This window comes from Dendrobates tinctorius, unplaced genomic scaffold, assembly GCF_039654945.1.
Source record: "Dendrobates tinctorius isolate UK_male_01 unplaced genomic scaffold, ASM3965494v1 ptg000023l, whole genome shotgun sequence".
In the NCBI taxonomy this organism is placed as follows: Eukaryota; Metazoa; Chordata; class Amphibia; order Anura; family Dendrobatidae; genus Dendrobates; species Dendrobates tinctorius.
The window spans coordinates 12,331,821-12,356,309 of NW_027361691.1; the positions used below are offsets into that span (position 1 = coordinate 12,331,821).

A 24,489-nucleotide genomic window follows, 5' to 3' on the forward strand; every position below is an offset into this window, starting at 1 on the left:
TGAGGAAATCTGCCTGGGTGTTGTCTGATCCTTTCAGGCGCACTGACCAGGAGAAGATCCTTGCTGCTATTGCTTTCAGGCCGGCGTACTTCGTACCCCCCTTGGCTGGAGATAGGCCACTGTGGTCCTGTTGTCCGAGTAGGTGCAGACGTGGCGATTGTGGATTAGCGATGACGTCTTTTAGCGCTTTTCCTACCGCCTTCAGTTCTCTCAGATTTGAGGAACTGGTGCTGATGCTCGGCAGCCATCGCCCCTGAAAATATGATCTCTCTACTACTGCGCCCCCGCCTCGTTGGCTGGCATCTGAGCGGAGTGTTTTCAGGGGAAGCTGAATCCAGCTGACTCCCTTGTGAAGATTTCGGTAGTTCAACCACCACTTCAGGGCCGGTTTAACCTGACCAGGGAGGGGGAATCCTTCAGGACAATGGAATTTGTAGCCGCATAGGTCAGGCAGATCCTGGAATGTAAAAGCACGTGGCTTTGTGGGCCTGAGCCCAAGAAACCAGCTGGATGCATGTGGTCTGAGATCCTAGAGCATACATTGACTCTGAGGGTCAGTGCCCGCTAGTCCGGAACCAGGTCCTTGGTGGACAAGGTCGACCTGACAAACCATAGGTAGGAAGGATGTCTTTCCCCTTGAGTCAGAGAGAACTCCCAGAAGCTTCCCTCTCGTGGAGAGATAGACCAGGTTCGGTATCCAACCCAGGGATCTTAATATCCCAGGGTCTTTCCTACATCCATCTTCTGACATGAGATAGATGGTATAAAGAGGAAGTCGTCCAGATATGGGATAATGCCTATCCCCTGGCGCCAGATGAAAATCACTGCTTCCGCCATGATCTTAGAGAGATATGTGGTCGGATGTATTGGCACATGGTAATATGCACCCTTCAGCTCTACCGTTGCCATTACCGAGCTCAGTCCGATGAGCGGGACTGCCCCTGATTGACTCCATTTTGAATTGCCTGTACCGGACCGATTCGTTCAATGGCTTCAGGTTTATGATGATTCAGTTCTTCTCTGATGGCTTCCTCACCAGGAAGGGACGTGCCTAATGGCCGTGTCCTTCTCCCGCTTTGGCACCCTCGCATTCTACCAGAGCAGATCTTTGGTAAGGAGCCCTGAAGGAGTGGAGGCTGTAGGGAGGTTACCCCTAAGCATTACGGGGAAGGACTCTTGAACCCAATTTTTTTTTTTAAGTCCATCTCATATGGTACGATGGACCCACTGATTTATGGAGATGGACTGCCAGCGGGTAAAAAAAGAGCGAGAGACGACCCCCAACCTGGCGTCATTGCTTATCTGGGGTCTGTTGATGGTTAGGGACAAGGATGTTACTGCCCTTGTCTCCCTATACTCTTCCGGAGTATGTCAACAGGACCAGGGAATCTCAGCCAGTCTCTCATGCCGGTACTGGCCCAGCCTCAAGCTGCTTAGCGGCTGTGATCTGATGAGGGCATGCAAATTCAGCTTAGATTAGCTGTTGACAGAGGTTTGGTCACGGGAGGGACGAAAAATCCGTCTCCTAGGATTTCTATGTTTCGGAAGAGATGCTTTTGTCCGAAGCTGTGTCCAGGATGTTATCCAGGACAGGCTTGAACCCATAGTGGCCCTGGAAGGGGATGGAGCACCATTTGGAGATGTCGCCTCCCTTAGGATTTTAACCAGGGCACTCATCTAGAGGAGTTAGAAAGGACGGCCGCTTTTGCGGCTACACGGACCTGGTGAGAGCAGTCATGCTCAGCCTAGAAGAGCCGGTGCATTAAGGAATTACCCGAGACCTGCGAATTACAGGCTGGTCTTCCTGGTCCTGGCCTGGTCCCAAGTTGTTAGCGACCGCCAGCGGAAGCATCGGCTAGGAACCTCGTTGCTTTCTGCAGTACGGGTAGGGCGTCAGGTATCTTTCCCCCTAAGGTGTCCTGAGTCTGTGCGTAATCACAGACACAGGGCATGTGAAAGCCATTTTAGCTTTCTAGCAGATTTGTAGAGGTGTCCCAGGACTTCCTTGATAAGCTCTCAAATATATATTTTTTTTTTCCTCGATCCATTGGATCTTTGAGCTGGGAGAAGCCCTCATTTTTATATATGGAGGCCTCCTTTTATGGAGGATCAGATTCTGTACGTTCTCGTGTACAGGACACCTCCTTTGGGCTTCAGGCCATCTAGTCCTGTACCGTGTATTTAACTTCTTCCTCCTCCACCCCTATGGTGCTCTTAACCATACTGATTAGCTCACCCACATTCCCGGAACCAAGTGATATTTCTTGTTCCCTGGTTTTAGGGGTGGACATGGAAGAGGAACCCCCAATCTCCCGAGCGTCCTCTGAATCCGAGGACTGAATTTCGTCTGAGTCTGATTCTATCAGAGCTTTCTTCCTCCTCCTAGAGGGAGGCAGTCTGGGAGAAGGGAGCCATGGAGGAGTGAACCTCCTGTATTATGAGGGATTTGATGCTATCCAGGAGAGGGCTGCTCAGCGCGAAGGACCTCTCTGTACAGGACGGGCAGTTTCCCCCGTATGTCGAGGGAGTCTGGCAGCACACATTTTACACTTGTGGCTGGTTCTCATAGGGTCAGAGACCTTTTCTCCCCATATTAGAAAGAGGTATGCTACGCCATTTTAGTAAATAATCCTGGATAGCCAGGGCCGACGCCTGCTACTTACAGTAGGAGGGGGTATGCTGGGCTCTGCAGACGCAGAGAGAGGGCTTGTCTCCGTCCATGCCGTCTACAGTCAGTGTCAGACAGGTCTTACCTGGTGATCTCCTCACCCGGACCTTGAAAGATCGAGGGTCCAGCGTTGTTTGTGCACCTCCTCCTCCCTTTGGCCCAATGTGGGGAACCACATGAGGACACCCCAGAATGTGACCGCCGGTCCCAGGAGTAACGCGCCCCCCGGCGCGCACGTGCGCTCCACCGTGGAACACATAGGGACAGACCGGAAGTGACCCTAAGCGACGTGCGCCCCAGTGGAAAGCCCAGTAACGCCCGAAGTGGAGGAACGCCACCCCCGGCCAGCGTGAACCCCCGGGAACCGGCAGCACGGAGTAGGAAGCCGGGGAGCTATCTGGAGGACCCTGGCGTGCACATCATCGCCTCGCTTTGCCCCCAAAGGAGGCGCAGGATAGGCGGGAGAGTCCCGAGTCCCACCATGCAGGCGGAGACGGGAGCAGCCATCGGAGGAGAGCAAGGGCCCCGACCTCGGCTGCCCGGCATCTGACAGGTATCCCAGCTGATACTGGGCGTGGGGTGCTCCCAATCGCCGGCCACGGCAGCACCATCGTAGACCTCTTCATGCCCCATAGGGGACAGGAAAACACTGGTGGTTGCAGGAAGGGGAGGGATATTTAACCTCTTCGTCACCTATTAGGGTGGGGTAGACATCCTCCGATGTAGCCGTCGTGGAAGGTGACTAGAGAAACTTCATTATACTCACCCTGGGGCAGTCCGATGCGGTCCGCTCCTATGGGCTTCGCAGGTCCGGCGCTTCCCATCTTCATGCGATGTCTTCGTCCTGCTTGCTCCGGGTCGCGCTCCTGCACAGGCGTACTGATCTGCCCTATTGAGGGCAAAGTACTGCAGTGTGCATGCGCTGGGCCTCTGACCTTTTCCGGCGCTTGCGCACTGCAGTACTTTGCTTCTGCACTCAACAGGGCAGATCAGTAAGCCTGCACAGGAGCGTGGCACGAAGCAAGCAGGATGACCTCATCGCATGAAGATGGGAGGCGCCGCACCTGCAGCACCCATCGGACCGGACAGCCCCCCCGGGTGAGTATAATAAAACTTGTTTTTCCTTCTCTTTCAGGTTGTACCAGGGGCTTATCTACAGCATTCTGTAATTATGTAGATAAACCCCGAAAGGCGGTGGATGCATCTTATAGCGGCAAAACGGGGGGATAGGTTCCCTTTAAATTTGTAGTTGGCATCTTGGGAGATACATTTGAAATAGAACCAGCACCACTCTCGCCTAATGGCCAAGTCTGGTATTACAACACACAACTGAAATAAATACTACATGAGCAGACACGGCGTACAGGAAAGAGGTAAATAATAGAATATAAAGAAGTCGCTGAGTAAATCCACATCTTTATTACGTTCTGTGCGGAACAGTACATGGAATAAGTTCTTAATAAAACGTCATTCCTACTCAAAACATACGATGGAGCAGCCAGGTCAATAATTTACAGCCAATCTATATATAAAAAAAAATACATTTTTTTTCCCCCCCCGAGTCACTGGTGACCCCACATCCAGTCCAAAAAGGCCAGTGAGATTCCTGCCCTTTATGATGTACAGTAAATCAAATGATTGTTAAATTGTCCTCAATTTTTCCAGTCGGCGGATGTAGCAGAGCAGAAAACGTCATGTAGGCTCCGGTTCAACACTAATTTATGTACAAAATTCAGCAAAACACGGTAAAATTGTGAAAAATAGTAACTCCCTTACACCTTTCTCTCCATAGCGAACTCTTAAGATTTAATTTCTACTTTATGGTTAAACTTTATTCTTTGAGGCTATTTTCTGTTTTTTTGAAGTCCCTTTTTCTTTCTTTTTTTTTGTCTTGTGGTATTCACTGAGTTTTTAGGCCAATTTTTTTTTAAAAATGTGGCTCATGAATTTTATGCAAAAGGCAAAAACTCTAGAGCAAAAAGCAGTCATACATTAAAAAAAAAAAAAACATTCCTGGAGGGGACTGCAGCACATTTTCAGGAAAATTTTACAGCTTTTTAAAAACTTACAATTAACAAATCAACTGAAAAACGTCAGAAAAATAAAAGGCAAACATAAAATAAGACTTAAAAAAAGGTGCAAATGAAACACATGACAAACACAAAAAGGCACAAAAGCAACAATCAGGCCTTAAAATCTGCAATGCTAACATCCAACTGTCCATTCAGTCATATTTTCCAGAAGATTAACAGAGATTTCAGAACCCTTTGGCTACTTTCAGACTTCAGGCTTTCGGTATCCGGCATGGTGCGGCGAAAAACCGGACTTCCGGATCCGGCGCCTGTTACGACCAGATCCGGCTTTTTCCCCGTGCTATTTCATTGCCGCCGCATTGCGCCGGATGGCAATGCGGCGCGTCCGGTTTTTGCCGGATCCGGTTAAAATAACCGGTCCGGCGTCTGGAAAAAACGTTGCATGCAACTTTTTTTTACAAACGCCGGACCGGTTTTCCGCACTGCGCATGCCCGGAAGACCTTCTCTGCCTGGAATATATCCGGCAGAAAGAAGGATCCGGTGCCTGCGTTTGCGGCCGGATGCGGTAGTCCGGTTTTTCGCCGCATCATGCCGTTACAAAAAGCCTGAAGTCTGAAAGTAGCCTTAGTTTAAGGGGAGAGTCAGACGGCAGTATAACTCGGACAAGGACCGCAACGCAGTGCTCGGACTGGCTGGTGGCTCTCCCGAACTGAGTGTGATAGCTGCACAGAAATACATACGGTCACACTCGGCTCAGAAGAGCTGCCGGCCAGTCCGAGCATTGCGTTGCGATCCCCATCTGAGGTATACGGCGGTCAGACTGCGCTCTTCAGAGAATGCAAAGACTTTAAAGGGTTGCACGAATCTTAAATAACTAGGAAATAATTACTGGTGTGTGTCTTATGTCCAGGATACTGTCCAATCCTGAGAATAGAGGGACTACCACCCCGGGTATAGCGCTACCACCTCCCATTCTGCACAGCGGTGCTCCTGGAAACTGCAGCATCGCTCTGTATACCGGAATAGGTCCCGGAAATACACACACTGCTTATCTTAGTGATCTCACCACTTTTATGCAGAGGAACATCCATCTTGTATGAGCCTACAATGACACGGCCGGTCATAAGGCTCGGAGGACTAGCATAGAAGGGCGAATAATGCCGGACAGGGCCAATAATCGATAACACAGGGATCACCCTCTGCTTTACTAGATCTCGCATATATAGTGAATACGGAGCCGGCTATTCCACAACCTCTAAACCGACAATCAGGCGATATACGGCACAATATAAAAAAAATATATACACAACAACATACAGTATTAAAGATGACCTGTCACTTGCCGTTAATATTTTTTTACCTGGTGTAAATGCCGCTGTTCTCCTGAATCCGGAGTTGTTTTTTCTTAGGTCCCTGCGCCTCTGCGTTCCTGAGATACGGCCCCTTTTGCTCCTGTATGTAAATCTAAGCTTGATAGCCAAGAGGGCGTGGTCCAAAGCTCTTCTCTAGGGGGATACTTTATAAAGGGGTCATATCTCAGGAATGGAGATGAGCAGGAACAAAACAAAAACATCACCGGGTTCAGAAGAACAGCGACTTTTACACCGGGTAAAAAACAGTAACATACGTATGGCAAGCGACAGTCCTTTAAAGGTAAAAAACACAACTTTCTACATGTTCAGGGTGGTTGAACAGAACTGAAAAACGTTAGGGAATCTGGGAATAATCCCCTCCAACCGTTCTAGAGTTTTTGTGGCACTTTTCCTGGACTGAAATGTACAATAAAGCGGCCGCAGATCTACTGGTGTTCTGTCATCACTCAGAAGATCTCAGCTGTAATGTCAACGTCCTGACAGTCATGGTTATTAGTGATGAGCGAGCGTGCTCAGATAAGGCGCTATCCGAGCGTGCTCAGGTGCTAATAGAGTATCTTCGGCGTGCTCGAAAACGGTTCCAGTCACCGCGGTTGCATGTCTCACGGCTGTTCGACAGCTGCAGAACATGCACGGATTATCTGTTTGGTAGGCAATCCTTGCATGTGTTGCGGCTGTCCATCAGCCGTGAGACATGCAGCCGCAGGGACTTGAACCTAGTTTTTGAGCATGCCCGCTTATCACCAACGGTTATGTAATGGATCAAAAAGGGGGAAGAGAAACAAACATGAACGTCCCCCCAACAGACGGCCTCACACCACAATGAGATTGATCAGTAAAAGCTGTGGGCACCGGAAATTCAGAGAGCGGTGATGGCACGCGTTAAGGGGACTCAACCTAAATCTTGGCTGAAAAGTGAAAGAGCAAGTTGGACTGGAGCAGAAGTTGCAAGATGGGAAGAGGCAATTATTAACTGGGATTTGGGCAAGTCATTAATAAAGATGGTGGCTCTCTAAAATGATCGAGGCAGGGCACTCACACGACTTGTACAGAAATCATTAGGAAATACAAAGACTGTCGTCATCTGTACCATCTGACGAGAACCCGAGTGCTCCGCAGCTGGCGAGTACGGCCCGGCGTGTAATAAACACTCGAATCCATGATTTCCTTCCTGTATCTCTTAGTTCTTATCTTCATAGATGGACATTGCCGGATAGAGCTTGTAAACACAAGCAATTTACTGCTTATTAAAATTTGCAGCCGTTCTTGAGATCTTAGCATTTGTTTACAGCTCATTGTCTAGGAGACCGACCACCGCTGACTGGCTTGTGATCACTGTGCTGAAGCTGGCCGTGATTAGGAGGTAACTGCTTGCTCCAGTGATCCTGGCTAGCTTCAGAACAGGTGTTCACAAGCTCAAATATAAAAAAAAAACGAGTTTGTAAGCACTGTGCACAGCGAGCTGTAAACAAAAGTGTTAATATCTCATGAACGGCTGAAAATTTTAAGTAGCAGTGAATTGCAAACTTGCTTATTTTTCCAAGCTCTATCCAACAATACTCATCAACCACCTCGTCACCATGTGGGGAAATGGTTTGGACACTTCCGTTAGAGTAAACCTTATGTAATGGATGAAGAACATTCCCGATTGCCATGAAACCACTTAAAAAAATCGGATATGGAATTTTCAAAATATCCAATAAAAAAACCCAAAGAATTAAACTAAGATGGGTCGCATGGGCTCCTGGAAAGCTCTGGAATATTGTGCGCCCTTGCTGGTGGGGGGGTTTCAGTATTGGACAAAGTCTCTAAATTAACCGGCAAAGTTTCCAGAGCAACGAAAACTTTTGACATCTTTAATTCCATAAATTGGCGTAAATACATAAGTGATCCGCTCTTTGGAAAGCGGCAGAAGTGGCATCGTCAACGGAAATTGATTAAAGGGGGTGTCCAGATATTGTGTGGGGTCTTGCAGCTCAAACAAATGAATAGTGTGGCTGCAGTACCTGACACAACCCACAGACAAGAGTGGCGCTGTTTCAAGGACCAATTTTCAGTCCTTCAGTCTCATTTACTAATAGTTCGTGTAACTTCTGCAAAGGTAAAAAAAAAGAGGAGCATTGGACAGTGGCGACCTATCAAATTGGGAATCTGATGGGACGTGTCGGTATTTTTGGTCACATAGGATGGAAGGCTTTCATGCTGGACTGAACCAGCTGATATAAATGGGCTATGTGGAAGGTGTCTTTACTTTGGGAACCGATCCCTTGGCATGACTGATACTACAGGGGAGGGCCACCCATCCTGTCGGGGTCACTCCTGGGCCTCCGTGCTGTTCTGCTGTGGAGGCGCGGGCTTCGGTGGTAGATCTAGCCTGGCCCACGTCATCGGCTCGGCCTTTCTCATGAACACCTCAACTTTGGTTGCCGTTAGGTTCACGTAACTTTTTTGCACATCGATAACCTGGAAGTAAAAGTAACAGACTCATCAGAGACAGGAGGCACATGAGAAACTGTATTTATAAATCGGGGCAAGAATTAATCTTTGTGTCCCACTGGAAACAGAGCAGTGGGGGGAGGCTCCTGCTGCAGGTAGTTGTCTTACAGCCACACACACAGAAAATATCTCGACAGGACCTGGGCCTGATTCATCCTCTGCTGTATTTTTTCCCCTCTTTAACCCCTTAATGACCAGAGGTATTTTTGTTTTGGCGGTTTCATTTTTTTGCTCCCCTTCTTCCCAGAGCCATAACTTATTTATTTTTTTGGTCAAAATGGCCATGTGGGGGCTTGTTTTTTGCGGGAGCAGTTGTACTTTTGAACTGCACCATTGATTTTAACATATCGTGTACTAGAAAACGGGAAAAAAAATCCAAATGATGCGGTGAATTTGCAAAAAAAAGCGCAATCCCAGTTGTTTTCTTTTACTATGTTCATTAAATGCTAAAACTGACCTGCCATTATGATTGTCCAGGTCATTACAAGTTCATCGACACCAAACATGACTAGGTTCTTTTTTTATTCAAGTGGTGACAAAAAAAAACAAATTCCAAAGTTTATATAGCGTCTCCATTTTTCATGATCTCGGGTTGGTGAGGGCTCATTTTCTTGCGCACAGAGATGATGTTTTCGTGATACCACTTTGGTGCACATATGATCTTCTGATTGCCAGTTATTGCATTTTATTGCAATGTTGCGACGACCAAAAATAACGTAATTCTGGCATTTTGACTTTCTTTGTTGTTACGCCTTTTAACAATTGGGTTGTTTTTTTTATACTGATAGATGATTTTAAATGGGGTAAAAGGGGTGGATGTAAAATTTTTAAAAACATTTTTTTATATTTTTAATTTTGGCATGCTTCAATAGCCTTCATGGGAGACTAGAAGCTGCCATATCCTGATCAGCTCTGCTACATAAAGGCGATGATCAGGTCGCCTGTATGTAGCAGAATTGCTCACTTGCTATGAGAGCCGACCACCGGGCGGCGCTCATAGTAATCTGACTGTGACAACCATAGAGGTCTGCTGGAGACCTCTGGTTGTCATGCCAAGCCATTGGTGACCCACAATCACGTAACGTGGTCACTGGTGGGCGTGATTTCAGTTAAATGCCGCTGTCAGAGAAAGACATGTCAGCTGTTCAAAACCAGTGCCAGAGCCCACATCAAAGGGAGGGATTCCAACATAGGCAAAGTATTATGCCCAATATCGGAAAGGGGTTAAGTCACTTTTTTGCGTTTTCATATTCGTTGATTTTTTTTTGTACCAAATTTTTCATTATGTTTCCAGTGGCTCATGAAATTGTGCACAGGAAAAAACAGGATTTTTAGTTGCTTACCGTAAAATCTCTTTCTCTGAGCCTTCATTGGGGGACACAGGAAACCATGCGGTGTATGCTGCTGCCACTAGGAGGCTCTCACTATGCAGAAAAAAAGTTAGCTCCTCCTCCGCAGTGTACACCCTACCGACAGGAAGTAGGATGTTCAGTTAGTGAGAAAGCAGTAGGAGAAGTAATCTGTAGACGAGATAAAAAGACAGAAACACAAATCCACACTGTAACAATATTATGCAGTAACCGAGCTATTCAACTTGGGAGGGTGCTGTGTCCCCCAATGAAGGCTCAGAGAAACAGATTTTACGGTAAGCAACTAAAAATCCTGTTTTCTCTATCGCTTCACTGGGGGACACAGGAAACCATGGGACGTCCCAAAGCAGTCACCAAGGAGAAGGAACAGCAAACAACTCCAATCAGGACGATGAAGTCACCCTCGTCACCTGCGAGGTCTTTTACCCGACCGGCACTTGCCGAAGCTAGGCATGGGCTCTGAAGAAAACCTCCTGGACCTGTGGAGGATATATCATTGCACTGCAGAGGTGCCAGACGAAGGCCCAAAGAGTACCGCCAGGAGGACACACACTGCCTGGGCAGAGTGCATCATACTCAAAAGAACGCAGTCCTTTCTGAGCCGGCAACCCTACTAATAACGACCAGATTCCGCAAGCAGACGCTGACCTAGAGGCGAGAGGACCTGTACACTTCAAGCCGGAGCTTTGTAAGTACCGTTGCGGTGGCAAGGTAGCCTGATGTGAGAGCGTCACGAAGTAAAAGTTTGAGGCGGACAAAAGAAAGGGAATTCAGAATGATGGAGAGTGGACCCTTGATCCATAGGAAGTGCATCACGGCTGCTACAGGCTCTGTGAGACCCCAAGGGTGGTTGAGAGTCTGAAAGGACAGGCTACCAACTGGAAGGAAAAGGAACCCATCCATTGCAAACGCAGATATCGCCAAAGTCCTGAAGAAATCAGGACCTGGATAAGAGCTTCATGGAACAAGGGAAAATCATGCGATTCACAGGAGGCAAATGTTGAACGAAGAAAATTTCTTCCTGAGAAAAACAAGTATGGACTCAAACCTAGATCCCCAAAGTCACGCTGAGGAAAAAAACGCTGAAGAATGAAGAGGCTTAGCCTGAAGGAGAGCGCTTGTCCTTCCGGTGACCTCATCAAAGAGCGGAAAGTTGGTGAGGGACTTCTTTAGGGACAATTTCGCTTGTGAAACCGAAAGCCAAATGGAACCTTAGATAGGAACGATAGGCGAAAATCCATGTCTCCATGCAAGAAAAATTTTTGGACAATGAGGACGGTCAAATCTTACAACTGGTGTCCAGAAAGAATGCTCTGATGAGCAAGCTAGGCCACGCGGCTATAGAATTTTGCCAACTACTGTGTGGATTTGCCGTTGGCATCCCTGAGGGATGCACTTCTGGGAGAGGAAGGACCATAGTGGTGGAAAACTTGGAACCTGAGGATTCGCAGCCGCAGAAGTAGTCCAATTTTGCGAAGCACTCGGGAGAAAAGAGATATACCGAGGCGCCCCCTTGTTTGGAAACGGCTGAAGTCCGTTCTGTGAGAAAATGACAGGACCTGAGAGCAGGCCACAGGGAACCTGCTAAAGAGTCGAACACTGGAAACTTACTGAATGGCACCTGGGAATAACCTGGATCTCATCGTCGCGATGTAGGCTCAGGATGGCTATGAAGAGACAACAGATTGCTCGACTAGGCAGGTAGAACGAAGGCTACTGGATTACTTTGAGATCAAAGGGAAGATAAACCCATCATTCAGGGATGAGGGTGGATATGGAAAAAATAGTCCAGCCGGACTTAGAAAAGAGATTAGTCGAGCAAGGAAAGTCCATGCAAAACATGGACTATGTCAACTGTAAGGAAAGTGGGCTCTAGGTAGATAAAATAGACCCCAGAGGACAACTAGGCTGACGAAAGGCAGGTCAATCCGTATAACGATGTAAACAACCAAATCCATCCTGGACCCTCTGGAACAGGGAGGGGATTGCGGTGAGTAGACACGCTTAGCTAAGTCTAAGACAACCCGCCCGAGGATAACAGGGAAAAGATACAATTCTAGCTGAAGGAAGAAACACGTTATCACCAGACTCATCCTTGGATCCCAGACTGGAGCAGCTTTCTACCCTGGTCGATGCTTGCGCAGAGTCAGATTCCACTCTTGTCTGAGGTGGGATACATTTTCCAGTCACGGTCAGAAGTTACCTGTCTGAGCTGCTGGAGGCTTTACCCGGCGTCTGTAAGAAAGAATAAGTAAGTTCCGACAGATAAGGAGCTTAGGCATTATGGTAGTTTATAGGCCCTTAGGACAGACTAGAACTTATAAACTACTATTGGCCAAACATTAAAGATAGAGGTAACACCGGCAGTAAAGATAGCCTGCGGACAGTACTGTAAACTGATCAGAAGGTGTGGCAAAAACTCCTGTGGGGCAACTCGCACATAGGGTCCAGAGCATACCGCAGTAAACCGCGACCATCCGTACCTGACACGAGAGTGTCTGACCCACCTGAGGGTGGAGAATCAAGTTATGTTGCTACCGAGATCCGCTCTGTGGTACAGAGATCCGCTCCGTTTGGACATGGTAGTGCTTACGTTTAACTATTAACAAACCACAGATGTTATTAACAATGAAATATGCATCTGAAAGGTGTGTTTGACTCACCTGGACGCGGCCTGTAACTGCAGCAGCAGTCCGTCAGGAGCAATAAATGCCGGCACCTCACCACGAGTGGTGATTAGACGGGTGCTTAGGAAAAAGCTGCAAAAGACCCAGATGAACACGAAAGAGGACGCTCCTGACTCACCTGAAATGGGACAGTAGAACCGGACCGGTGTAGTAGATGGACCTCGGGTAAGTTTGTGTCACCAGAAAGACTGCATGTATTGACTAAACATGTCGGGTAGAGGCCTATCCAAGTGCTCGATAAGACATATAATACTGCTGCAATAGAGCGCGAGGAACCTGAAGGCGAGAGCGTCTAACTCACCTGAATACGGTACAGAACACCAGTACCACTTGAAGCAGTCAACCCCAGACACGTTTCCACAGTAATACGGCCGTTTGAAATACTGTACCTGGAAGGTGGTGCTTCTGAAGCCTGTATAGCAGATATAGCACAGCTGCCATCGGCTCTAGGTATCCTGTGAACAAATCAGCGTGGAGAGAACCCGGAGAAGGGAATAGGAGACAGCCATTTCTGTGTTGCAGTGTAGTCTAGGTCTGGATACCTGATGACATTAGGTAGAATAGCGGCTTCGGTGTGGCGGTCAAGGACTGGGTACCTGACGGTATTAGGCAGAATAACGGCTTCTGTGTAGCGGTCTAGGTCTGGATACCTGAAGGCATTAGGCAGAATAACGGCTTCTGTGTTGCGGTCTAGGTCTGAATACCTGACGGCATTAGGCAGAATAACGGCTTCTGTGTTGCGGTCTAGGTCTGAATACCTGACGGCATTAGGCAGAATAACAGCTTCTGTGTTGCGGTCTAGGTCTGAATACCTGACGGCATTAGGCAGAATAACGGCTTCTGTGTTGCGGTCTAGGTCTGAATACCTGACGGCATTAGGCAGAATAACGGCTTCTGTGTAGCGGTCTAGGCCTGGATACCTGACGGCATTAGGCAGAATAACGGCTTCTGTGTTGCGGTCTAGGTCTGAATACCTGACGGCATTAGGCAGAATAACGGGTTCTGTGTTGCGGTCTAGGTCTGAATACCTGACGGCATTAGGCAGAAGAACAGCTTCTGTGTTGCGGTCTAGGCCTGGATACCTGATGACATTAGGCAGAATAACGGCTTCTGTGTTGTGGTCTAGGTCTGAATACCTGACGGCAGTAGGCAGAATAACGGCTTCTGTGTAGCGGTCTAGGTCTGAATACCTGACGGCAGTAGGCAGAATAACGGCTTCTGTGTAGCGGTCTAGGTCTGAATACCTGATGGCAGTAGGCAGAATATCGGCTTCTGTGTAGCGGTCTAGGTCTGAATACCTGACGGCAGTAGGCAGAATAACGGCTTCTGTGTAGCGGTCTAGGTCTGAATACCTGACGGCATTAGGCAGAATAACGGCTTCTGTGTTGCGGTCTAGGTCTGAATACCTGACGGCATTAGGCAGAATAACGGCTTCTGTGTTGCGGTCTAGGTCTGAATACCTGACGGCATTAGGCAGAATAACAGCTTCTGTGTTGCGGTCTAGGCCTGGATACCTGATGACATTAGGCAGAATAACGGCTTCTGTGTTGTGGTCTAGGTCTGAATACCTGACGGCAGTAGGCAGAATAACGGCTTCTGTGTAGCGGTCTAGGTCTGAATACCTGACGGCAGTAGGCAGAATAACGGCTTCTGTGTAGCGGTCTAGGTCTGAATACCTGACGGCATTAGGCAGAATAACGGCTTCTGTGTTGCGGTCTAGGACTGAATACCTGACGGCATTAGGCAGAATAACGGCTTCTATGTTGCGGTCTAGGTCTGGATACCTGACGGCATTAGGTAGAATAACGGCTTCACGTGTAGTAAGCCGTACTACGAAGACTGTAGTAGATTCTGACCAGTCAATTCTTCTGACGGTAGAACATTAGGTCTGGGATCAGAAAGAGACTAACTGCACTCTCTGTTGTGTGCTACGGTTCCAACCTCTGGACCAGCGAGTTGTGGTCAGCTTCTTTATCCACTGAACCACAGTAGACAATTGCCAGTTAGCACGAACGTCTATCCAGCTGGAAGTCCGGCCCAAACACTGCAGACGTGAAGAGATAGAAGCCGCACATTATTCTGCTTAGAGCAGTATGAAGCGTCCGGAGGGGGCTGCAGAAAAAAGGAAGGGCGAGTGCCTGTGAGCAGTAGACATGGGAGCAGATGCTATGCCAGGGCTCCAGCACCTTTATGTGTGAAGCAATGGTTGAGTGTTGCTCTGCTGAAATCAAGGCACATATCTGCAATGGCTAAAAACACAACAACCGTGTGACAAAATCAGATCTCCAATGAAAAAAACGTGCAAGTGAAACCCCCTACCAGGCCAACGCCATGCGACAAATACAGAAGACAGCAGCGTGGTTCTCCAAGCCTCTGTGTGCTATGCCAGACATACTGATGCACTAGAGACTGTGCGGCAGAAGATAACAATTACACCAGGAAAATACATGATTCTAGAGTACTATTACGTCAGTGACTGTACAGTTCTAGAGTACAATTACTTCAGAGACTGTACGGCTCCAGAAAACCATTACGTTAGTGACTGTACGACTATAGCGCATTTCACATGAGACGCAATAGCCAAGATGGATCCTCTGCTCCATCACTGGACCTGCGGAAAGTGTGGCGGATGGCGGCGAAGGATATTTTCCCTGCGCCGCAAGGGAGGCCGGACGGAGGGCGGAGCTTGCGCTGGGTGCAGGGAGCGGCTGAGGGAAGACGGGCGGGAAAAAAGCCCACCCGAAACAAGAGAGGACGGGGGCAGGGCTACCGAGGACTAGGCCGCAATTGAAGCCGGGGCCTAGATTAGACCCAAGAGACCGCCGACGAAGGGGGGGCGGCGAGGAGGCCCGAAAAATTCTGGAGTTATCACCTGGATCCTACCAGAAAGGTAGTTGGGTGCGGGGGGAAGCGGTGCGGCGGGAGACCCGCGCTGAGGAGAGCAGGCTGCTGCCCACCTTCGCCTATTCTGCTGAATAGGGTACCAGCTGGGGGAAGCCTGAACCACACAACACTCGGCGAGCGGTGGTGAGGGCTTTGCCGACCTCTGCAGGGAATGAGCTCCCCACATGTGCGGCAGGAGAGCGGCCAGGGAGAGGGGAGGACTCGGCCCGATATAAGCCGGGCCTAGACAACTGGAACCTAGGGGATTTCCTCTTCTTTACCTATCTTCTTATGCGGTGTTTACCTCTTCTCCCTGTGGTGTCAGACGTCCGGAAACATGTTGCAGGACATCACATCTCATCCAACTAACAGGCTCTGGTGGGCGAGTAGTTGGGAGACAAAGGGCCAGGACCAGGTCTGGATCACCTAAGCACGCTTCTGTGCTAGGGATTTGGGTCCTGCCGGCTAGACGTATGAGGATACGGGGTGGCAGTACATGCCGTACTCATAGTCTCTTTGTGGGAGTACAGTTGTGACCTTTCACACTGTATCCCTCCTGGTACCGGAAAAGGAACGACGCACATTGAGGTAGATAAGGGTCTAATGAAAGACCCGTGTCCACCGCCTACTGACACTAAGCTAAACTTAACATCCTACTTCCGACATCCTGTCGGTAGGGTGTACACTGCGGAGGAGGAGCTAACTTTTTTTCTGCATAGTGTCAGCCTCCTAGTGGCAGCATCATACACCCCATGGTTTCCTGTGTCCCCCAATGAAGCGATAGAGAAATGCTCTTTATTTTTATCTTTAACCCTTCTTACACCCGGTCAGAGCAAAAAGTTGCATATTCTTCTAAAATGTCTGAAAATTTTCACAAAAGGTTTCAGGCCAACAAACAAAACAAAAAATCACTTTGGGGTAAATACTGGAGCACATTGGTGAGAAAAACAAAAAATTGCGACTTTATAAAAAGTCTCAGTTGATGAATTGGCCACAAACATCTGGAAAGCAAAAAACACAATAGACACTGGTGAACATTAAATATAGACCGAAAAAAAAACTCACAACAGGTGAACATATAAAAAAAGAAAAAAGAACCTTTAATGAAAATGGAAAATAAAAGAGTATGAAACAAATGAAAAACAGGTTAAAAACACCAAAACTAGTAAAAAAAAAAAAAAAAAAGCATGAATGCTATAATGACCTCTACTGCCGACAGGGCAGAGGGGGGAGGCTCCTGCTGCAGACGGTTGTCTTATAGCCTCACAAATGACAGTGAGGAGTTGCAGGACACAGAGAGATCTTTACATATTACTTTGTTGTATATAAGATCAAAGAAGATAAAAGAAAAATGTGGGGACTAACATATAAAAAAAACAAAAAAAAAGGGTGGCAGGATTTTCAATTTTTTTAATATTTAGTTTATCTTCCATGTTTAGTGTCCTCTTTTGTGCCCATCATACATGTACTGGGTGCTGCCAGGTGAGACATTAAGCACACGCAGCAGTTTTTTATGCATCATAGTGTTGCCGCAATTTCATACACGTTTCTCACCTCTCCCAATGTAAAATGATGCAAAGATGCTGAAGAAAAAAAAAAAATAAGCAGTGCATGTCCTTTTTGAGATCTCACTCACGTTGCCGGTACTGTAACATGCTACGCTTCTGCCACAGGATAAAAAAAAAAATCCATGTGTAAACATACCCTTAGGGCCCACACAGATTGCCAGCTTTATCTGTATCAGTGTGTAGTGGGTAAGCTGACAATCACCGGGAAGGGGAGGTCATCAGGACATTGATTAGTTCTTCTAGTTCGGACAGGATGTTCTCTGCTTTTAAAGGAGTATTCCGGCACTGTTCCCACATCACAGGTGAGCGGTGCCGATATGACCCCATACACGATCAGTCCTGTCCTCTCACAGACACCTACAATGGGGGGTATCTGACACCATAATGAATGATACGGCCCTGTCGTACTCACCCCCCACAACTGCAGGTTCTGCTGAAACTCCTTCTCGCCATCGAAGATGATCTGGATATTAATCTACAGAGAAAAATGTGACAAGCTCAATGACAGATGAGGGGCACAGGTTGCTCACTAGGTGCTCCTTGTCATGTATTAACCCCGAATTCGCCTTTTTCTGTTGGTAATGAGCCTAATACAGAAATCCACTGCTGCCCTTAAGGAGCCGTTATACTGACTCAGGACAGCTCAGCTCTACCACCCATATTAGATTTAAAAGGGGATTGGCGGCACCCCTAACCTCTGCATCGAGAGGTGAATAATGTCCCACTGGACACCTGACTGCGGTTTCAGCCCTGTGTGAATGGATCGGTGGTCGATCGTGCCCACTGTCGCTCCATTTATGCTTATGGGAGTGCCAAGACCACCTGTTAACTGCGCTCCACTATCTCAGGTGGTCTTATCATGAGTGAATGAAGCAGCAGTGAGCATGATCAACCTCCGCTCCATTCAGGCACGTCTCTTCAGGGTCTCAGGAACGTTGTGGATCTCAGTGGTCACATCCCAGCGATGGGGAAAGGATGAAGAGTATGGGGCATTCAAGTGACTCCCCTTATAATACTCTTGGAAAAGAAGCCTTTTTTTTTTATTCTTCCTTACCAACAGGCAATGTTCTTTTTCTACTTCTGGTTAATAGCATTGTAGGAGGGCTTGTATGGTTCATTCAATTTTTTATTTTTTTTTATTTTCAATTTTTGGATTAAATTAAATTCTGCCTTTTCATTTTTGTTTTCCTGTTTCGGAGTTTACTGTATGGGATACATATATTTTGTATAATTTTACTAGCATGGACAAATACATACAAGATACCAAATTGTTTTTTTTTTTGTTTGTTTTTTTTTTAAGATTTTCCCCATTTATGTTTTGGGAAAAAATGAGAAGCGACTTCCTTTTTATTTTTTTTACATATTTACATATTTTAAAGAGGGGACTTTAAAGGGTTTGTCCGCGCCTTTCACATAATCTCAGTACATATCTGGGCTGCAGAATTATGACAATAACAGGATTTTTGGGTTGCTTACCGTAAAATCTGTTTCTCGGAGCCTTCATTGGGGGACACAGAGACCTTGGGTGTATGCTGCTGCCACTAGGAGGCTGACACTATGCACAAAAAAAGATAGCTCCTCCTCCGCAGTGTACACCCCACCGACCGGCAGAGAATTCCTCAGTTAGTGAGAAAGCAGTAGGAGAAGTAACAGAATAGGTTGACAACATAAACAACTCAACTGTAACCATTCAACCAAAGTAAGAACAGGAGCTGTAAAACATGGGAGGGTGCTGTGTCCCCCAATGAAGGCTCCGAGAAACAGATTTTACGGTAAGCAACCCAAAAATCCTGTTTTCTCGTTCGCCTTATTGGGGGACACAGAGACCTTGGGACGTCCCAAAGCAGTCCCTGGGGTGGGAAACAAACTTCCATCAGGCCAGCGGACTCACCACCGCGGCCTGCAGAATCCGTCTACCTAGGCTGGCGTCCGCCGAAGCGTAGGTGTGGACTCTGTAGAATTTCACAAACGTATGAACCGATGACCATGTTGCAGCTTTGCAAAGCTGCAGTGCGGAAGCTCTGTGGCGCACCGCCCAGGAGGCACCCACTGCTCGAGTAGAGTGGGCCCTGATACCCGGAGGGGCTCCGTGACGCTTAACACGGTAGGCTTTCAGGATAGCCGATCTGATCCAGCGAGCAATGGTGGCTTTGACGCCGGGTGACCTTTCCGCGCTCCATCAGGGATAATGAAAAGAGACTCTGTCTTTCGCAAGGAAGTCGTCCTAGACAGATAGACTCTTACCGCCCTAACCAGGTCCAGCTTGTTCAAGGACCGCTCTCGGGGATGAGTTGGATTCGGACAAAAGGACGGGAGCACGATATCCTCGTTGAGGTGAAACGAGGACACCACCTTCGGAAGGAACGAGGGCGGAGGCCGCAGAACTACCTTATCCTGGTGGAGAACCAGAAAGGGAGAGCGGCACGAAAGAGCTGCCAATTCCGACACGCGCCGGACGGAGGTGATGGCCACCAGAAAGGCTACCTTCCAAGAAAGGAGAGAAAGGGAAATATCCCTGAGGGGTTCAAAGGGCGGACCTTGCAGAACCTCAAGAACCAGATTAAGATCCCATGGATCCACGGGCGCCCGGTACGGCGGGACCGTGTGAGCCACGCCCTGAAGAAAGGTCTTAACCTGAGGACGGGAAGCCAACGTTTTCTGAAACAGAATGGACAGCGCCGAAACTTGACCCTTCAGGGAACTGAGGGCAAGCCCCGCATCCAATCCTGCCTGAAGAAACGCTAGGACTGAAGGGAGCGAAAAGGACATGGGCGCGATGTCATTGGTCTCACACCAAGTGAAATAGGCCTTCCAAGTACGGTAGTAAATCTTGGAAGATGATGGCTTTCTGGCTCGGATCATGGTCTGAATTACGTGGTCGGAAAATCCTGCTCGTTTCAGAACCTCGGTCTCAACAGCCACGCCGTTAAATTGAGCGGCCGAGAATTGGGGTGGCAAATCGGACCCTGAGACAGCAGATCTGTTCTGTCTGGAAGCTTCCAGGGGGCGTCCGCGAGAAGGTTGACAATGTCCGCGAACCAAGACCTTCTGGGCCAATTCGGGGCGATGAGAATGACCGGAAGTCCTTCTGCCTTGATCTTCAACAGCTTGGGAAGAAGAGGCAGAGGAGGGAACAGGTAGGGAAGTTCGAACTGGGACCAAGGAACGGCCAGGGCGTCGGCGCCCACTGCCAGAGGGTCCCGAGACCTGGACACGAATTGTGGGACTTTCCTGTTGAGGCGAGACGCCATGAGGTCTACATCCGGGGTTCCCCACCGAAGGCAGAGCAGATGAAACACTTCCGGATGTAGGGACCATTCTCCCGCCGCGAGACCCTCGCGGCTGAGAAAATCGGCGGCCCAGTTGTCTACGCCGGGAATGTGAACCGCGGAAATTGTCGGGAAGGAAATCTCCGCCCAACGAAGAATCTTGGACACCTCCGCCAGGGCTGAAACACTCCGTGTTCCCCCTTGGCGGTTGACATATGCCACCGCTGTGGCGTTGTCTGTCTGAATCCGTACCGGCAGTCCCTTGAGGAGCCTTTCCCAGTGGACCAGAGCAAGATGGATCGCTCGAATCTCCAGAACGTTGATCGGTAGCGCTGATTCCCGATCCGACCATCGACCCTGAACAGTGTGGTTGCGGAACACAGCACCCCAACCGAGGAGACTGGCATCTGTGGTTACTATCTGCCAGTGAATGGGAAGGAAGGATCGACCCGATAGAATGAGAGGTGACGACAACCACCAGTTGAGAGACCGCTTGATCCGGTAAGAAAGATGGACAGGGCGATCCAGGGACCTAGGCGACCTGTTCCATTTCGACAGAATGGCCTGCTGGAGAGGCCTGGCGTGAAATTGGGCAAAGGGAACTGCCTCTATCGCCGCGACCATCTTTCCCAGGACCCTCATGGCTGTACGGAGGGATGGGAATCGCGAGGTCTGCAGCGATCGTACTTCCTGCTGCAGAGAGAGAATCTTTTCTTGTGGGAGAAAGACCCTTGACCGACGAGTGTCGAACAGAAGACCTACAAAGACCAGGCGTTGGGTAGGAATCAGACAGGACTTTTTCCTGTTGACGATCCACCCGAAATTGGAAAGAGTGTCCAGGACGATTGACAAACTTTGGTGAGCCTGTTGGAATGAGGGAGCCTTGATCAGAATATCGTCTAGGTACGGGAAAAGAACGAGGCCTCTGACTCTCAACAAAGCCATCAACGCAGCCATGATCTTCGTGAAGACTCTGGGAGCGGTGGCAAGACCGAAGGGCAGTGCGACAAACTGGTAGTGGTGCTGTCGAATCACAAAGCGCAGGAACTTCTGATGTCCGGAGAAAATTGGAACATGTAAATAGGCATCTTGGATGTCTATTGAGCACATGAATTCCTGCTCCTCCATGGAGGCGATGACCGAGCGAAGCGACTCCATGCGGAAGTGGCGAAGGCGGACCCTCTTGTTGAGCAGCTTGAGATCCAAGATGGGTCGAACTGCGCCGTCTTTTTTCGGCACTACAAACAGGTTCGAGTAGAACCCCGTGAAGCGCTCCGATTCGGGAACGGGCACAATCACCCCGGAACTGAGGAGAGCGGCGATAGCTGTAGAGAACCCCGGGATCAAGGCTGGATCCTTTGGAGGCCGGGATTCGAAGAAACGATCCCGTGGGAGAGAGACGAACTCTATCTTGTATCCTGAGGATACGACCTCCCTGACCCAGGCGTCCTCCACGGTGGCCAGCCAAACGTCCCTGAAGGAAAGAAGTCGACCTCCCAATTGGAAAGGCCCTTCGCGTGCCCGATGATAGTCATGCTGAAGTAGACCGTCCAGATCTAGATCTGGACGGTCTGCCCTGGGAGGAGTGGGGTCGCCAGGAAGGAGTGGGTCTGAAGGAAACTTTCCTTCTCTCCTGGCGAGCCTGCGGTCTCTGTTGGCTGGAGGAGTTGTCCGCCGTATTGAAACGGCGGAAAGTCCGAAAGGGTCGAAACTGACGCCTTAGTGGGGGTCTGCGAGGCTTGGACTGAGGGAGGAGTGAACTCGTGCCTCCGGTGGCGTCCTTAATAATCTGGTCCAATTGGGACCCAAAGAGGCGCACCCCCTGAAAAGGCAGGTTAGTGAGGGACTTTTTAGAAGACAAGTCCGCTTGCCATGCCTTTAGCCAAAGTGTACGTCGAATTGCAATAACGTTGCTTGACGCCTGAACTGCACAGGATGCAGCATCCAAGGAAGCGGAGAGAAGATAGTCCCCAGCATGGGAGATCTGATTGGCGAGATTGGCCAAATGCTCCGGTTGCGCCTTATCTAAGATGCCCTGCCGAAGGTCGTCTGCCCACGTGGCTATGGTCTTTGCTGTCCAGGATGAAGCAAAGATTGGACACACCGCCGCTGAAGCCGCTTCAAAGGCAGACTTCGCCAGGGATTCTATAATCCTGTCATTAGAATCCTTTAGGGACGCCACGCCTGAAAGCGGGAGAACCGTGTTATTGGATAGCCTGGACACGGGCGGATCGACCGAGGGAGAGGCCGACCAGTTGTCCGTGAGCTCCTTAGCAAATGGGTAGAGTATGCCGAGACGTTTTCCTCTTTGAAAGCGTCTGGTCGGATCCTCTCTTTCCTTGGTAAAAATTTTCCCAAACTGGGAATGGAAAGGAAAAACCCTGGAGGGAGTTTCTGCCCGTCTGAACGAAACCTCCTGATCTGAGGATTTCGCAGGGGAGTCAGCAATATCGAAGGTATGATGGATCGCAGCAATGAGGTCCTGCACTGTGACCTTCATGCTTGCATCCTGGTCTGAATCCAGCTCTAAAATCCCCTCAGATGACCTGTCCGAAAGCGCTTCCCCTGACTCGGGAGAGGAGGCCCGAGAGGGAGACTGGTGAGAAGGGCTATGCGGTGAGATGGGACTAGGAGAGGATTCCGGCTGGGAATCTTGCCTGGGTCTTTTGCGACTACCGCTGGCTGATTCAGATGGAACAATTTGGGACCTGCTTGGCCCTGCTGAAGAGTCCAGGGGCAACTTATCAAGAACGGCCACCAGGGACTGAGACACCCTGGTGAGGTCTGCCACTGATTGAGATAGCGAGGAGGCCCAGCCAGGCATGGGGGGGCTCACTCTCACCTGGGGCCGCAGATGGCTCCTGGACGGCGTCAGGCTGAATTGGATTGCTACAATCCAGGCAGAGGGGAGTGGACTGGCCTGAGGGAAGTTTGCGATTGCACGAAGAACATGCAAAGTACTTGACTAAAGTGCAGGGGAGGGCGGTAGAGCGGGTACGATCAGACTTAGACATAGTGAAAAGCTGAGGTAATGCCGGAAGGTTGGGGGACAGAGGGCGGAGAAGGGTCAGTCTGCAGTGCAGAGCTACTCACGGTCCGGTGTCCCCAGAAGCGATGCTCTGCGACCTGTCAGTGGATGCAGGTCAGAGCGAAATCCGGCCGACAGACCTCCTGAAAAAACCAGCTGGAAAAGATGCTGTCCAGTGAGGAGCTGGTGCCCGGCTAACAGGCTGGGAAAATGGCGCCGTCCTGAGAAAAAGCGCGCCTTAGGAGAGGAGGGAGGGCGGGTCAAAATTCACCGCCCTCTAGCCAATAGCAGGCTGGGCAGGTGAAGGACAGGCGGTGGGAGGGCCTGGGAAGAGCGGGAGAGAAGCCCGCTTAGAAGAAAGGGGCGGGGGGCGTGGCCGCGACACAGCGGTAGGCCCGAACTGAAGCCGGGGCCTAAATTAGTTGCGGCGGCCGCCTGTCAGCAGGGGGTCGGCGCGGAGGTCCGAAAAAGTGGGACGCCGCAGTCGTAAGTCGCTCCCAATGGGAACTGTCTGAAGAAGTCTTGCGTCTCATCCAACCGACAGGCTCTGGTAGGCGAGTGGGAGGGAGACTGGCGACAAGGACCCCTGGAGTCGCTGGCACGTCTTGGTGTCGGCGTCCGTCTGGCTGGTCCTGCCGCGGAGAACTGCAAGGATACGGGGTGGCAGTACACGCCGTACTTGCAGACTCCATGTGGGAGTACAGATGTGACTTTTCACTCTGTATCCCTCCGTAGAACCTGAAAAGGAACAACGCACGACGAGGTAGATATGGGTCTAATAAAAGACCCGTGTCCACCTCCTACTGACACTAAGCTAAACTGAGGAATTCTCTGCCGATCGGTGGGGTGTACACTGCGGAGGAGGAGCTATCTTTTTTTGTGCATAGTGTCAGCCTCCTAGTGGCAGCAGCATACACCCAAGGTCTCTGTGTCCCCCAATAAGGCGAACGAGAAAAGCCGGATTACTTACCGGTAATGCTCTTTTAATGAGTCCACGACAGCACCCACTGGAGGTATCGGATCCACCCATTTGGAACAGGAAACCCTACAGGAAAGATAAAAGGGGCGGTCCGCCTTTCCTCCTCAGTTTTCGTTTCAGAGTACCAGAAGGAC

The 24,489-nt window shown here is 49.4% G+C and overlaps 1 protein-coding gene across 1 annotated transcript in view; it reads right to left on the reverse strand.

Moving 5' to 3' along the window:
- Nucleotides 1-4,064: 4,064 nt before the first annotated feature.
- Nucleotides 4,065-24,489, reverse strand: part of CHORDC1 (cysteine and histidine rich domain containing 1) — a 57,651-nt gene continuing 37,226 nt past the window's right edge. The window contains exons 10-11 of the mRNA XM_073569274.1: nt 17,492-17,554; nt 4,065-8,538 (exon numbers count right to left, since the gene is read on the reverse strand). Coding sequence (XP_073425375.1) covers nt 8,389-8,538; nt 17,492-17,554 — 213 coding nt within the window. The 3' untranslated portion in view covers nt 4,065-8,388. The remainder of the gene's footprint in view (nt 8,539-17,491; nt 17,555-24,489) is intronic.